General features: G+C 41.7%; 1 protein-coding gene across 1 annotated transcript; it reads right to left on the minus strand.

Moving 5' to 3' along the window:
- Positions 1-7,763: 7,763 nt before the first annotated feature.
- SLC30A1 (solute carrier family 30 member 1) lies at positions 7,764-15,997 on the minus strand. The gene is made up of 2 exons (XM_059674538.1): positions 14,754-15,997; positions 7,764-12,562 (listed from the first exon to the last, which is right to left on the minus strand). The coding sequence occupies exons 1-2, from the start codon at positions 15,358-15,360 to the stop codon at positions 11,655-11,657; spliced, it is 1,515 nt and encodes a 504-aa protein (XP_059530521.1). The 5' UTR covers positions 15,361-15,997; the 3' UTR covers positions 7,764-11,654.
- Positions 15,998-16,499: the final 502 nt, after the last annotated feature.

Below are 16,499 nucleotides of genomic sequence, written 5' to 3' on the forward strand. Positions count from 1 at the left end.
TGGGTATAAAAAGATACCATAAACAAAGTTAAACAAAAAGCAACAGCCTAAGAGAAACAAATAATTAGTATCAAGAATATATTTTAAAAACTCTTACAAATTTGTATAAAAGAGATAACCAACCCAAATTAGAAAGCCATGGAAAGAATTTGAATAAGAAATTCAGTGAAGAGGAAATATCAGTGGCCAATAAAGACATGAAAAGATACTCCACTTTACTGCTATTCAGAAATATGCACATTAAAACCAAATTAAAGTAACACAAACTTTTGACAAAAATCTTTGTTTAATAATATGAAAAGTTTTCAAGTACTCTCATGTGCTGTTGGTGGGAATTGAAACTGACACTTTGAAAGGCAATCCAGCAGTATCTTTTAAATTTAAATGGCACAGACCCCATGATACTTCTTTTTAAAAAATATATATTTTATTGATTTTTTACAGAGAAGAAGGGAGAGGGATAGAGAGTTAGAAACATCAATGAAAGGGAAACATCAATCAGCTGCCTCCTGCACACTCCCCACTGGGTATGTGCCCGCAACCAAGGTACATACCCTTGCCCAGAATCGAACCTGGGACCCTTGAGTCCGCAGGCCGACGCTATATCCACTGAGCTAAACCGGTTAGGGCCCCATGACACTTCTTAAAAGCAACTTCCTAGAAAGGCAGACCCATGTGTACAAGGAAACATGGTTAAAGATGTTCATTGTATCGTTGTCTCCAAGAGTGAGAAGCTGGACCACCTTAAATATCCATCAGTAGGGGCCCCGCCAAATAAACTCATCACTAGGGAACACCACCCATCAATTCTAAATGAAAAAACAGACCTCTATGAACTACATATTACTGAGTAAAAAAGCAAGTTGCAAAATGATTCAGCTGAGAAACCCTCTCCATGGAAAATCCTGCATAAATTAATATAGGTATTAATATATATGTATGTAGTTTAAATACTGATATTAATACCCATATTAATTTAATATATATGTATATATATATGTATATACATACACATAGGAAAAAATATACTTTATACAAATTTGTAAGAGTTTTAAAAAAATATGTATACACACACATATATAATCTATATACATATGTGTATACACATACACAAAAGGCTTTGAAGCTACATACCAAATTGAGGATCAGAGGGGAACAATGATTAAAAAACAAAACTTACGATCATAACAATGGAAAAAATAAGACTTTTGATACACTCAAAATCCATTACTTTTTTAAAACTAGAAAGCAAATAGAGGGAAATTTCCTTGAGCCTTATCAATATTATTTCAGTTGCTTTCTAGGGGAATGCATCTGGGTATAAACTGTGTAATTAAAAGTGTTTATTTCTTAAAGCCCCAGAGCTGAGTAGATTGCTTTTGACAAGAGGTGCCTTAAGTCAGAGGGGAAGGCAGCTGGCGTGTGGCTTCGTCATCTCTGCAGGCCTTCAATTGCTTATGATTAGCACACACACAGTGACCTCTGGTACCCCAACTGGTTTCCCCCAGAAAAGTTTAATCTGTGGCCAATTACCTTCCCTCCACCCCCTATAAATCCTGGGTATATGGGGAAATTAAAACTCTGGCGAAAAACCTCTGACTATGACTCCATGGAGAGCCACAGAAGTATTTGACAGAGAGAAAATGATTCTGCAAACACAAAGATACACATACTGATATATGAGCTATCTGGATTAGCAACCCAAACCATTAGGAGATAGTGAATCTACGTTCTTAAAACACACACGTGCGGATTTTCTTGAAACATGGTCTTCTTGTCCCATTCAAAAGAGGTTTCCATTCATTAGAATCCACCTGCAGATGATAAACGTAGGGAATTGCACAAGAATATCACATTCCAAGGTCAAAGGGGAAAGACACCCAACTCCTTCTCTATAAGGTCAGGGCTGGTAACCATAAATTTAAACTAGTTTATCTGATATGGCTCCACCTGACTCCCAGCCTAGTTCCTCCAAAGCACGTTTACTTTGCATATGGAGATCATGCAGCCCATTTTCAGTTTCGATTCTGGATGTACAGGGTCAACAATTTAATCAATATGTGGATAAGAATTAAGAATTGGACAGAGTAGTGGAATGGCTGTTCTGATAGCATGGCAGTGCTCAAGGGGGTAAAAATCATCTCTACAACCATCTATTGAGCTTCTGCTAAATGCTAACACTGTGCTAGGCATGCCCCCTACATCACCACACGTGAACTCAGTCTCCTAAGACAGAAATACTAATGTTCTCCTTTTGCAGGTCAATAATTTGCTCAAGGTTACATAACTCGTAAATGCCAGAGCGTGCACTTAAACCAATTCTCCAGTTGCAAAGTCCATGTTCTCGCCCATTGTATTCATCAGGCTCTCTTTTTTCCCCAGGGAGGCAACATCAAGCTGGAAGATCTCTACTCCTGAGTTAAAGCTTTTTCTCATTCTCCAGGAATCCAGACATCCATATCAGGCTCAGAGAAATGGCCCTTGCTTTCACCTTGTGGAGGATCCCAGGAGCTGAGAGGCCTTAGGGCTGGAGCTTGTCACCACTGGGTTGACTTTCATGCACAGAACCCTGCTGAGTCACCTCGGCAGTCACTGCTATTGCACAATAAATCAGCACACCATGGAGCCAGCCCTGCTCCTCAGGGTTGCTGCAACCCCAGGTTTTAGGCTGGCGACGGATTAGAAGGAAATCCAAACATTAGAAAAACCTGCTTTGGAGAAGAAAGCGGGTTCTCTCCCTCTCTTTTATTTTTTTAAAATTATACTTGACTACAATAGTATATTAGTTTCAGATTTACAACCTAATGACTCAACATTTTTATTCCTCGCAAAGTGATGATCAGGATAAGTCTAGTAACCATCACTCACCATACAAAGTGTCTGTCTTCAAAACCCATGCCCCAACTGCCACACTAGATGTAGAGTGAGTTTGTGCACATACAATGCTGGGCCCTGATGGAGACGAGGTGCCCACAATGTCCCTTTACCTCTCTTGCTCGAGCCCTCAGCAGAGTTGCTTCCAACCAGAGTTCCAAGGCTCTGCTCCTGCCACTGGGAAAGAATGGGGACAGCTGAGAACCCAAGGGATGACCCACACCTTCCCTCCTGGCCTGGCGACTTGCCACAGCCTTTCACATCCAAGTGTAATCTCATCCCCCAGCGCCGCCAGGATCTTATGTGGCACAGGGTCCTGGTACTTGGTCACTTTTGCACGGTGTAGGTGATTTATAGGAAACAATATTTTTTGCCGAAACCGGTTTGGCTCAGTGGATGGAGCGTCGGCCTGCAGACTGAAGGAAACAATATTTTCATTTTAGATCAATATATCACAAAAATTGTCCTATAAGCTCCTTTCAAATGTGATCTCCCATTTCAACTTTTCACTGTTTAAAAAAAGTGGCATAATAACCCATGGACACAGACAATAGTGCAGTGAAGTCCTGGGGAGGGGGCGGGAGGTGGGTGGAAGGGTTCAATGGTGGGGGAGGCGACATCTGTAATACTTTCAACAATAAAGATACTTTTTAAAACAACAGTGGCATAAGTTGTTCAACTGATTTATTTATTTGAGCAAGAAAAAATAGTTACAGAAACATATTTACATAAGATACATATATATAGTTTCTTAAAAATATTTTTATTGATTTCAGAGGGGAAGGGAGAGGGGGAGAGAGAAAGAAACATCAATGATGAGAGAGACTCACTGATTGGCTGCCTCCTACACACCTCTACTGGGGATCGAGTCCACAACCCAGGCATGTGCCCCAACTGGAAATCGAACCCAGGACCTCTTAGTCCATGGGACGATGCTCAATCCACCAAGCCACCACAGCTGGGCTAGTTTTAAAATATAAGTTGATATATTACCATGTGTTCCAGCATCAAAAATAAATAAAAGTGCATTCAAGACCTAATTTATACACTTAACAAAATTAGCTGGTTTTATAAAAACACATACAAAATGCAGTGTTTTGCTTTAAGCAATGAGGTAAGAGAGAAGGTCTCAGGTTGCTCTTTGCAAGGCCTTCTCCACAAATCCCACACTGTGGGCAAGAGCCATCTTGACTTCCAATAAATGAGAAACCATGTGGGGTGGAATCAGCACATCTTTGACGTTGTGTTTTGGAGGCATGTAGACACGTCAATGTCCTATAAAGTAATAGTCATCCCATGAACGGGACAGTGACTTGAGGAGGCAATTCTGCAACTCATTTTTCTTTGGCTGCTCATTGACTTCCATTTCAACGAGGTGTTCCTCGTGTGCCTTGTCTCTAAGTTCTAATAGAGGGAATGCACAATTTAAAAGAAGGGCAGCCAAAGCTACAGCAGTTGGTGGTGGCCAGGAAAAACTTGAGCTGAGTGAGCTTGAGCAGCTGACTCAGAACACTGCTCACCAGGCCTACATGAGCATGCTCACTGCCCGCGCACTCGGAGGTTCTCAAGTAGTTCAGTTTTTTTTAAAAAATAGGTAAAAATTATATTATCCATTGTTGTTGTTTTTTTAAGAGAAAGGAGAGGAAGGAGAAGGAGAAGAGGAAAAAGGCGAAGGAAAAGAAGAGGAAGAGGAGGAGGGAAAAGGAGAAGTCAAAGAAGGAAGAGGAAGAGGAGGAGGAAGGAGGAGAAAAAGAAGGAAAGGGAAAGGGGGGAGATGAAGAAGATGAGGAAGAAGAGTGGGAAGAACAAAGTAAGTGGCTATTACTGTCTCCATTGGATTTGCCTCCTTGGATTGCAGGTGGTGGGGCCAGGCCTGCTGGGTCAGTGCAGTAGAAAATCTCACATGTCCAGGATTCTTTCCATTGTGCCATACCCCGGCCCCTTTAAAGGACTTCTCATAAAATCCCTGCACCTCAGTGGGAAAGGCCTCAAGCTCTACGCTGAGCAGAAATCGCCACCAGGCTCCCCAGCAGCAAGAGGGCAGACAGCACACACCCAAACCCCGTTGTGGGTAGAAAACACCTCATACCCATCCCCCCCAGAGCCTACACAAAATGTTGGAATTGTCTTTCTTGTTTCGGGGCTCTACCCCTTCTCCTCCTCCCCCAAGCTCTTTCCTCTAGAAGTGTAAGTCCTAGATCACTAGGTAAACATCTGTTTGCCCGTAAGATATTCCTGTCTCCTGCAGATAGTGTTTGTTACAGAAGTTACTTAAAGGGGGGAGGGGGGGGGAAGCCTACAGTTTTGTGAGAGAGAATTGTGGTCCCATTAAAAAGAACACTATGTGCTCAAGACTCAAGAATGGAATTAACCAATGTCTTACTAAGTAGTAAAGGTCACTAATTGGCTTAGGAAGAGAGGGGGAAAGAAAAAAAGGAGAAAGAAATAAGAAGGAGGAGAAAAGAGAAAGAAGGAACGAATAGGAAAGGTACAAAATAGGAAGAGAATAAAATACATGGCTAATATTTATTGAGCGCGTACAAAGGAGCAGACACTGTTCAAAGTGTTTGACTTAGATCGATTGATTTAACCTTTACAACCTTCTTGTAAGAGAAATGCTATTATCCTACTTTTTCAGATTAAGCAACTAAAGCAGAAAGTCTCGGTGTCTTACACGAGTCATCCAGGCAGTGTGGAAGACCAGGGTTGCTAGATTCAATGCCCAGGACACTTCCGTACTATCATACATTGTCTCACCCAAATGCTAATAGCACCCCTGTTGAAAAGCAGATGGCCCTGTCTCCGCATCCACATTTACTTCAATCACCTCTGCTCCTCATTCCCTCAAAGACCCACTATTGCCAGCGCAAAAGGATATTTAAGCCACAGCTGATACCTCAACCAATACTATATTTTAGCTTACATGAAGAGAAAACATTATTAGTTTGTAAAGACTGGCACTTGTCCACAAGGCTGGATTAAAACCAAGAGAGGCCCTAAGTTCTAAAAACGCCAGTCAGACAGTCTGCTGTAACAAAGCTCTGATTTTTCATCTGGCAAGTACTCTGTTTTTAAAAAAGTAAATATCAAATTCTTTTAACATTTATTTCTCATTTCTTTTGCCTTTCTATTGCGGCTCATTGAATGAAAATTTTAAAAATAACTCATTTTAAAATTACTTATGAAGTAGGTTGTTGACAGTTCCAAGTGACAGGAAAACAAGCTACTTGCTACGTCCCAGTTCTCTTGCTGACCTAACTCCATCCAGTTCTGACTCCATCACTTACCAGCTAGATGACTTTGGGTAAGGTGCTTAATCTATGCTTGCCTGAGAAATGGGGATTTAATAGGCCTGTTTGTACAGATTAGATTAAAAAATGTATGTGCCTGGTATGTAGTAAGTGCTCAGTATATTTTAGCTATTAATATTACTGTATCTTCTTGCACCCTTGGCATGCCTCAATGTTCAAACACCTTTGAATGACTACAGTGTGCTCATCTGTGCTAGATCCTGACGAAATGTAGGTGGCTGCCCTGACCTTAGTTTATACTCTAAGAGGGAAACAGGTTTGTAAATAAGCAAATGCAAGTGTAATCGTTACCAAATTTAAAAGGGGGAATAAAGCTATATAGGCTACATATAGTGTGGGTTGAGGGGGTGGGGAGAGGGAGCAGGGACAAGATGGTCAGTTCTGAAAGCTCAGAAATGCCTACGAAATTTCTTTAGCGTGTTGTCACTGACCTTGAGTATTTTCATCTAATTCAAAAGCAACGGCTCTTATCCACACGTGTAATGCGTAGTATATGTAATTGTTTCAGGGAATGTTGGCAAATACTTCTTGAAAGACCATACTGCCTGAGGATTTTTTTCTGAACCCTTACTACTAAAAACAGTTATTATAACACATAACAATCCTTAAAGCCTCATGATAAGAAAAAAAGTTGACCAACAGTAGTTATACTGCTGACTTGCATCTATGCATTCTGATTTCAGGTATGTTAAAGTATGAACACCGCATATGTGTGGAAACAACAGAAATGTGTATGTGTAGAGTGGGCATGCGTATTTGGGCTTAGCTGTGAATACCTATAGTAATTGAATTGTCCCTTTGTCTACTTCCCATTCCAAATCTATCCTGTACAGTGCCTTTCCCACTTCCTCACTTTTCCGCTCAAAAATCGAAGGCTTCCTCCATTCCCATAAAACCAAATTCAAACCAGATGCTAACCTTATCTTTTACTTTCCTACCACTCAGTCCTCAACCATCTACGCTATTATTCCATGCCCTTACCTTTCAACCCCTACTCCTCTGTTCATTTTTAATCTACAGAAATCCTCTCCAAAGATTTTTGCCTTCTTTGGAATATCTACTGCATTTTTCAATTCTATTATCTACTGCCATTGTCAATCGATTTTTTAAATGTTTATCTCCTCGCTAGACGTATAAGCTTTTAAAAAAAACTTTTTTAATGAGACTACAATTATGATAGTCCTGAACTCATATAACCAAACTAATGTATTATTGGGTTAACAGTTCCAGATGATTATGTAAGTGAAAGTTAATAATCCTTGTTAGTAACTATGCTTACAAACAAGCAATAGCACGTACAAAAAGTAGATTAACCTATAGCTGCATTATGTTTAAACAATTTCACAGCCATTATTTCATGTTGGTGAGCCTTTGCACTGTTACCCTTTCAATTTTCATTGACATTTTTGCCCACATTTGTTTTCTCCCACACATCACTGTCCTGTAACCTAGTCATTCTGCACACTAGTAACACTCCCGTTAAGCTGCAATTTCCCTTTCGATACCTAAAGTCCAGTCTCTTCTACATAACCAGCCTAGCACAGGAGGGGAGGCCACATGCACAAAATAACCAAGTATATATTTAAAAATTAATTTATTTTTCTACTTAACGTTTAATAAATGAGAAGAAACACAGTAGTCTGTCTCATAAAGAACATTTATAATACATAACGATCCATAAAGCCTCATGATGAGGTAGGAGGAACAACTTTGGAAAACAATGTACAATCATAGAACACACAGAAAGTCAGGTCAGGTGTTGCAGCACTAAAGACATCTTATGTGCTTCTGCATTTAATGAGATGATAGTAGCATTTAACTGCCACATCTGGCCCGAAGGACAGGGTATGGCAGACCCAAAACAAGACAACATGGACGTTTCCTAAAGAATCACAGAATACACAGATACATTTCATTGTGCTGTTTCAAGGCAGAACCTTAAGATGGCAATTTGTGTCTTTTTACATACAACCACATATTAATTTTATGTTACATTCCCTTCAGCATCCTTTTGCCAAAGACACTGGACCATAACATTTTTGGTTTAAGAGTTTAAGCTGAATGACATACAAAAAGCTCTTGTGCCAGTAAAAATGACTGCCAAATATCCCAGCGCCTGCTAGTAAAACAAAAGAGCATCGTCACATAGTATTGGTAGAGCTACATCAAAATAGTGCTATTACAATTTCTATTTCAGATGGTCAAACACTGTATTTGACAGTTACAATTTAAAAAACAAAACAAAAAAAACCCTTTACCTTCCCAAACGTTTTAACACTGTTTTATGACTTAACTGAAACACTATTAAAATAAATATATCTATAATGTAGAATTATTCTCCACATTTATGTATGTGAACATCTTAAGACAGCAGGTAAATGACATATCATTAAAATGATTATCTGCTTAGAAACAGTAAAGATCTTCAACTCAATACCAGTTAGCCTACTAAGTACTTCACATTAGCTTTCATAGGCTGTTTCCCTCAACTTTCAAAAGTTCAAGATTAACTGAGGCTGTTAACAAGATAGAAAATGTTAACATAGTCTCCTACCTATTGTGATTTTCCAAAGGTGGTCTAGATGGAAATTTTTCCTACTTACGTAAAATACCTTAATCAAACATTGTTTTCTAAAGTGTTAAAATACATACAGCAAAGTTTTTTGACCTTTTTTCTTGTAGGTTCCAGTCCTTACTTTTACAATGCATATGCCCTTCAAAAACAAACAAACCACTAACTAAACATTCATCTAAACTACAAGGGGTGACAATGGAGAATTAAATTTCTTATCACTAAGGCTGCATTTGGCTTGGGAAAAATTTCTGGATTGGTTTCAATTCAGGTACATACAGCACCTCCTTCTCACTAAACCGAAACGACAGACAAGTTGCTAAACACATTCTAAATACACTGATCTTGCTCAAATATAAAAGAGCCAGCAGGAGAGGTGCACCTCCTAAAACTGATGCAGTGTTATAAAACAGCATATTTAAATATTGGGCTTACGTCTCCAAATAATTCAGGGTATTCCCTTCATTTTCTTTCAAGAAGGAATAAGCTATTTTAGAAAAGACACCTAAATCCCACAATATTTAAATATAAAAGCATTTTTAAAAAGATGCTAATATAGCTAAAAATGGGTTAGAAAGTGCATTGTAAAGAAATAAATAATTCTCTGCCAAAACTCAAAAGGTGAGTCAGTGCCACTGATTTTGGTATTATGACTAAGTCCTTTGAAAAAAGAGAATGTTCCTATGGTACCACTTTGCTACATACAAGCTACTTAGAAATTATGAAAAGCGAAATAACTGAAACCTAGAGGCTGTTACCTTCAAAGTACTTGGGGGGGAAGGAGAGAAAAGCCCTTGTCCCAAGCTTATACATCATTTTAAAAAATCTTCATTCGGTTGATGTCTTACACATTATACCTTTAAAAAACAGACCCAATAAAGCATTTGTAAAGAAAACCCCATTGCATGGAATATATTTTACCGGTTATCCTATTGTATCGTTACTGAAATGTTTCTGTAACAAACTGTTTTGAGATCTTAATGTTTTGTGGTTTAAAGTGTTACGTCAGGAATGTACATGATACAATACAATTGGAAGCTTTCTCTTTTATTCATCCATACAATGAGGGAATTCCCCAATTTCATGTCTACAAAGAAACTGTAAAATTCAAAATAACTACCAATTTAGGAATCGAATTCCACAGTATCAGATAAGAGTATTAAAATGTCAAGATGCACTGCAAAATTGGCAGGTTATGGTTTTGGCCCATTAGAGTAAATGTGAACTTACAAACTGTGTTCCTAAAATTACCTCATTCTCATTGGAAAAATCGGCTGTTCTTAAATAGGCCCATTGCCAGCAATAGGCTTACGCTAGAAAAAAACCACACCATCTACCACAGAAGATCATCCCTTAAAAAGTTAACTGTCAAAGGCCAGCGTGTTCATCTTAAGAAACATTAAACAATGAATTATTTCAAATCCTGAAAGGTAGCCATCTTAAAAGTAGTCATCTATAAAAGTCACTGAAGTAGTCAGAATACCTTGTTGCTAGAAAAATAGAATTATACATGATAACTGATATTAATATTCACCCTTTTGAGGACAAAAATCTAGTTTCTTCACAAAGCATAATCCCTCTCTATCAAGAAAAATACCACTTAAATACCCTTAAATAACATTTGTGTATAGCAACAATAAAATAACGAAGAACAATTTCCTGTGTAGATATTGCGGGCTCTTGCAAAATAAGCCACTATTGGAAGATCTGAGCATAATCAAGACAGGATAACTTACAGAATCTTAATGATTAATTTTGCCTTAACTCATATTGCTTTTTAAGAATTTAATATCTAAACTGCATTAACCTTCAGATTTCTTTGTTCTCCCAAGTCAGTGGCTCTTGGCAAAACACAAGCATTGCTGGTGGTGTTTGAAAAGCTGCATTTGAATCCATTCATGATTGGTCACTATGACATGACTTTAACTCTGGAAAGTCTTTTTTTTTTTTTTTTTTTAAAGATTCTATTAGTAAGCTTGCATTTAACATGTAATTTTTAGATTGAGTTTAATGTTTTTAAAAACATTTACTGAATATATGTGCTTCTGATGCCAATCTTTCAAAGCAAGTAATGCTGGTGAACACGTCCATGTTTTAGACTAACTTTGGTAAGAAAAAACATGTTCAAATTCTCAGGATTTAGAATGTAGTCTCAATATTAATTTACAATAATCTAAATATTTAATTTGGTAAACTTTCTTCCCTGCTTTTACTCCCCATATGCCCTATTATGTGTAAACTATAATTCAGTTTGTTAATTATATCTCACGGTTTATTAGAGCAATACTCAGCAATATAGAACACAGGATAATAACTAACCTTTAGTATGATAAATACCCCATGTGAAGAAAAAAAAACTTTTCCTAATAATATCCATCAGTCACTCTTAAAATATACTGCCACTATGCTATATAATGATCTTAAAGAGCAAGTAAATATTACTTAAAGTATCAAAGGAAACAAAGTTGTTGGTGATATTTTAAGTTCTAGCAATGATAATTTTAATAAACAAAATATAACACTGGGGGAAAAGAAAAGCAGAGAAATTCCAGTAACAATTTTAATTTATTTATCCCCCTAATTAATTTTAACCATGGCAAAACTGGAAATCAAATGTCATTATGTTATATAAGGTTTATACTTACTTTAAACAAAATGTAACATAGTGTTAAAACTGGCTTTTCAAAATTGTTAACAGCATACCTGTACTCTGCACTGAGAATCACAAATTGTAATACAGAAGTCTGCTAAACAGTCCCATTATGTTCTTACAAAAATAGAATAAACTGTGTGACCAAAGACTTCAATTACACTACTTGGCAAACTTAGAATTTCAGTGGAGTCTTTTCCCTCTTGCAGTTTAAAGCAAAAGTCAAATATCACATCTTTTTCAAGACTCACAAAGATGATTCAGGTTGTTTGTTTGGCATCTTTTTCATGTCTATCACAACAGCAGGCATGTTTTCAGCTTGAGTCCTGGGCTTCTCTAGATTTTCGCTAAGTTCTAGACAGGAAATGCTAACTGTTGGGGCCTTTTCTGTATCCTTTTCAGAATAGGCTTGTGGCCGAGTCCCACAACATTGCTTCAAAGCACACTGAGTTCTGCAGGCAAGTTCACATGGGACTACACTTGATTTAGAGCCTACACTAGCAAATTCAGGCTGAATGGTAGTTGCGTGAATTCCGTGATTATGAAAAACGTCTTTAATGGTTTTAGCCACCTGCATGTATGATGTTGGATCTTCACATTTTATGTGAGCAGTGGCAATGATTCTGCTTCCAGCAAGTTGCCAAACATGTAATTCATGAACTTCCTCAACTCCTTCAACATTTCGAAGTTCTTTTATCAAATTTCTGATATCAATTTGTTTAGGAACAGTTTGTAGAAGAATAAGAGCAGATTCCTTAAGTAATGGATAAGTTGTGTAAAGAAGTATACAAACCATTACAATACAAAGAGTTGGATCTAAATATAGCACCCAGCAAGGACCAGCCTCAAAAACTGTTCCTTGAGTACTATTGATTATTTCTACAAGCGCTTTGCAGGGGTCAGCGATACACGGGTTTTCACAGAACCTCCCTTCAGGACAACTATCCCAATAAAAGTAAAAGACCAAGGCATTCACTACTACAATCACTGAACCCAAAGCATCTCCAAAGACATGCAGAAAAACTCCACGCATGTTAAGTTGTCCAGCCTTTTGAGCATCATCAGCTTCATCTTCCAAATCCGTATTATCAGATTCTCTGATAACATTCCCATTCATTTGTACATCTGTTGCATTAGTTCTGGACTTTTCGGGATCTGCAAAGAAATACAAACTTTGAATCCAATACTTAGAAGTGTTTATATAAACATCCTTGTCTAATTCCATTCAAGGAGTTGACATTTTTTCATAAAATATAATTTTAAAATGTGCTTGGGGCAATTTAATATAAACTGACATATTGGACCACACCAGGACATAATGGCCAGAGCTAAATAAAGTCATTAAGAGGATAGTTTCCCCATTCTCCTAACCACCCTACCTTCCCCCACTCTTTTTTTAAAAAGTTCATCTTCTGTGGAGATGGGGTCCTGTGAACATTCTGCTAATCTTTTTGGCATATATCAAAAAGAAAGCAAAACTGAATGCTAACACCCCACATCAAATGCAACTATGGATAAGTCTAATACAAAGGCTTAATGTGACACAGAACCTTTTGTCTTTAAGGTGTTAAGGTTCACTTTTAAACGTTTATTATGAATATAAATGATAGTTTCTTGGTACAGAGGATTTAGAAATTGACAAATCAACAATATAAAGTTATCAAGAATCAGAGTAACCTCAGTAAAAATTGCAGCTAATTGACCACTATGTACCCTCTTCTTTTTTAGACTATTTTGAAAGTGTACACCAGTAGTTCTCAACCTTCCCAATGCCGCTACTCTTTAATACAGTTCCTCATGTTGTGGTGACCCCCAATCATAAAATTATTTTTGTTGCTACTTCATATCTGTAATTTTGCTACTGTTATGAATCGTAATGTAAATATCTGATATGCAGGATGTATTTTCATTGTTACAAATTGAATATAATTAAAGCATTAGTGATTAATCACAAAAATCAATATGTAATTATATATGTGTTTTCCGATGGTCTTAGGTTCAACCCCCAAAGGGGCCGTGACCCACAGGTTGAGAACCGCTAGTGTACACCATGATGACTTATTTCTATACATTATGAAAGAATCCCCCCCATTTATTTAATTAACACATCCATCACCTCACATATTTATCTTTGTTTTTTTGTTTGTTTTGGTAAGAACATTTAAGTTCTACTCTCATAGCAAATTTCAATTATACAACAGCGTTATCAACCATAGCCACCATGTGTTACACAGCTCCTCGGACCTTATTATCTTACAGCTGGAAGTCTGAACCTTTTTACCAACCTCTCCCTATTTCCCGCTGTAACTCTTAAACGTACTGATCTGTTAAAACACACAGAGCAGCTTAATTTTCTTTGGAATAAAACCCTGCAGAATAGTAATGAAAGGAAATTCAATTATCTACTAAACGTTTTCAATATACAATCTGAATTTCATTAACCTAATATCCTACATCTTCAAGACAAGGAAAACTGTCTATGTAGTATCATGCAACCAGGTAAATAAATACAAATGAGAAAAAATTGGAAGGAAATACAAGCTGTGATTCTTGAGCTTGGGTAGTAGGGCATTCATTGGTTGACTCCTTTCAACATCTACTTTCCAAATTCTTTTCAAGAGTACTTATGTTTAGAATGAACAGCATCCATTAAAAATAAAAGATGAAAAATTACCATCACTTTTAGTGTAACTGAAAAGTCCTAACTGAAATGTTAAACATGCCTAAACTGGTCCTAAGTTTAGGATTCTCAGAATTCGGGTTTAGATTTTAGACAATTAACTGAAACATACCTTGCTGTTCATAAAAGAAACCTGAGTTCTGGAAAGTCAATGGCAAAAGAGCCCTGAATACAATATTCAGAAACTTGTTCAAAGGGCACAAGAAACCACCTGGATTTTCAAACAGCCAACGGGCTAAGAACGAACTGCTGATTCCCTCCATTTCCCAACAGGGTCAATAAATTGAATTAGGAAGCATCTTTGATCCTTTAAAGACCCAACTTAGACAGTCTCTTGAAAAGATAGCCTGTTAGGTCAGGCAAGGGTGGTAGCGCAACTGCAGAGGGCTGTCGCCCACCTACACCCCCAGAGGTGACCCCCCCTTCCCCTCCCCCCCCACCCCCACCCCGCTCAGGCTGCTAACACCCGCGCAGAAAGGGTCCCCTTTGCACGCCTTCCCTGGCGGGGGCGGGACGCGGAGGGAGCGGGAAGGTGGCGGCTCGGCGCAGCGCACACCGACTCCGGCACCAGGGGGCGTGCGGGGCGTGCGGGCCATCCCGCCCCGGGCCAGGCTAGGGTCTCGGCTCGCCAAACCCAACCACCTGAGGCGGCGACTCTCTCCTCACCTGTCCCGCCCAGTTTGAGCCCGTTGGAGTTGCTGCTACCGGCCACCAAGGTGTTGGTCTCCTCCTGGTCGGGTCTCTGGCCGCCCGGGCTCCTGTGGTCGCTGTCCCCGGGGCGGCTGCTCTTGCCGCGGACCCCCTTGGTGTGGCCGTGACCCCCGTGCGAGTGGCCGTGGCCGGAGTTGTTGCCGAAGCCGCTGTGATGGTGGAAGAGGCACAGCCCCAGCACGTTGACCACCAGCCCTGCCACGCCGACCGCGAGGACCATCAGCGGCTGCTGCATCTCGTGCGGCTCGATGAAGCGCTCGATGGCCTCCAGCAGGATGGCGAAGCAGAGGCCGGTCAGGAAGATGGCGTTCACCAGAGCCCCCATCACCTCGGCCCGGATCCAGCCAAACGTGTTCTTCTGGGTGGCGTGGGTCCGCTGGGCGAAGCGCTCGGCCACCAGCGCCACCACGAGCGCCAGCACGTCCGACAGCATGTGGAAGGAGTCGGAGAGCATCGCCAGCGACGAGGTCACCTGGCTCACCACCATCTCCAGCACCATGAACATGAAGGTCAGCAGCAGCATGCACAGAAGCCGGCCCCGGTTCCGGCTCCAGCACCCCATGGCTGCGGCTCGGGGGCCCGCCGAGCGCGGCCCGGACTCTTGGGAGGCGGTGGCTGGGAGGCGCCGAGGGTCGGTCTAGGACCTGGTGACGGGAGGAGGACGGCGCGGGACTCTCTCGGTCCGAGCCGGGCCGCTAGGGACACCGCTCAGGAGCCTCCGGGGTCCGAAGGGGGTGAGCCGCGGGTTAAGCCGCCGAGCCCCCGCGCCTGTGGGCGTCCCCGGCGGGCCGGCAGCTTGCAGCTCCGCAGGCGTCGGTTCTTGGAGCCGGGGAAGAGGCCCGGCTCAGCCCCAGCAGCCCCACACCTGCGGTGGAGCGGCGGCGTGGAGGAGCAGGGGTTCCCGGTGCCCGGGGACTGTGAGCCGGACCCGAAGCAAGAGCTGGTGAGAGGCGGGGGCGGGCGATAGGCAGGTCCGCTCTGCGAAGGCTCCCAGCATCTGAAGGCTTTCCGCGCCGGTCTTTCCTCCGCTGGTCGCCTCCGCTGTGGCTCGGGTCGAGAAGCCGACGCCGGGGAGGCTAAAAAGGCGGCGGCCACAGCAGCTGCACTCGGCCCGGTGTCGGGCGCCTGCTTCTCCCCCCAGGCTTTGCAGACGGTTTACAAAAAAACTTTGCTTTGCACTCGGAACCCCCGTTTTCACACGGACCGGAGTATGACAAGGATCCGACGCCCCGCCCACCAGGCCCGGCACGAGTACTCATTGGCTAGGACTACCTCACGACAGCCGCCGCGTTCCGCCCATCCGCGCTCACTATTGGATGGCTCCTCGGCGGGGCAGGAGGGGGCGGTGCCGCGGCCCCGACAGATGGGGCGGGGCCTTTCCCTCCGGGAGCCGGGCGTGGGCTGGGGGGCCGCGGCCGGGTGCAGCGGCGAGCGCCGTGGGGGAGGGTAGGGGGCGAGGGCCGCGTGCAGAGGAGGAGGAGGAGGGGCGGGCTGGGCTCCGGGTTTTGGGCGAGACCCCTTGCTCTCGCCTGCGGGTCCTCGCAGCCCACCGCCCACCGCACACCTGCGGGGTCCCGGTAGCAAACAGACTTTGATCCTGGGAGCCGAGTCCACGTGGGGCGGGCCCCGCGGCCGCGGGGTGACAGACGGCAGCCTGGGAGGGGCCGGTTGGGAGCCCCCTGGGTGGGGGCCCTGGTGTGC

Source organism: Myotis daubentonii, chromosome 18 (genome assembly GCF_963259705.1).
Source record: "Myotis daubentonii chromosome 18, mMyoDau2.1, whole genome shotgun sequence".
NCBI classification, from domain to species: Eukaryota; Metazoa; Chordata; class Mammalia; order Chiroptera; family Vespertilionidae; genus Myotis; species Myotis daubentonii.

Bases quoted from the DNA above. Each gene is read 5' to 3' on its own strand.
- SLC30A1 (XM_059674538.1), bottom strand. From the start codon at position 15,360: ATGGGGTGCTGGAGCCGGAACCGGGGCCGGCTTCTGTGCATGCTGCTG. The intron at 12,563-14,753 runs GTGAGGAGAGAG...ATTTCTTTGCAG, and splicing joins GCTCAAACTGGGCGGGACAG to ATCCCGAAAAGTCCAGAACT.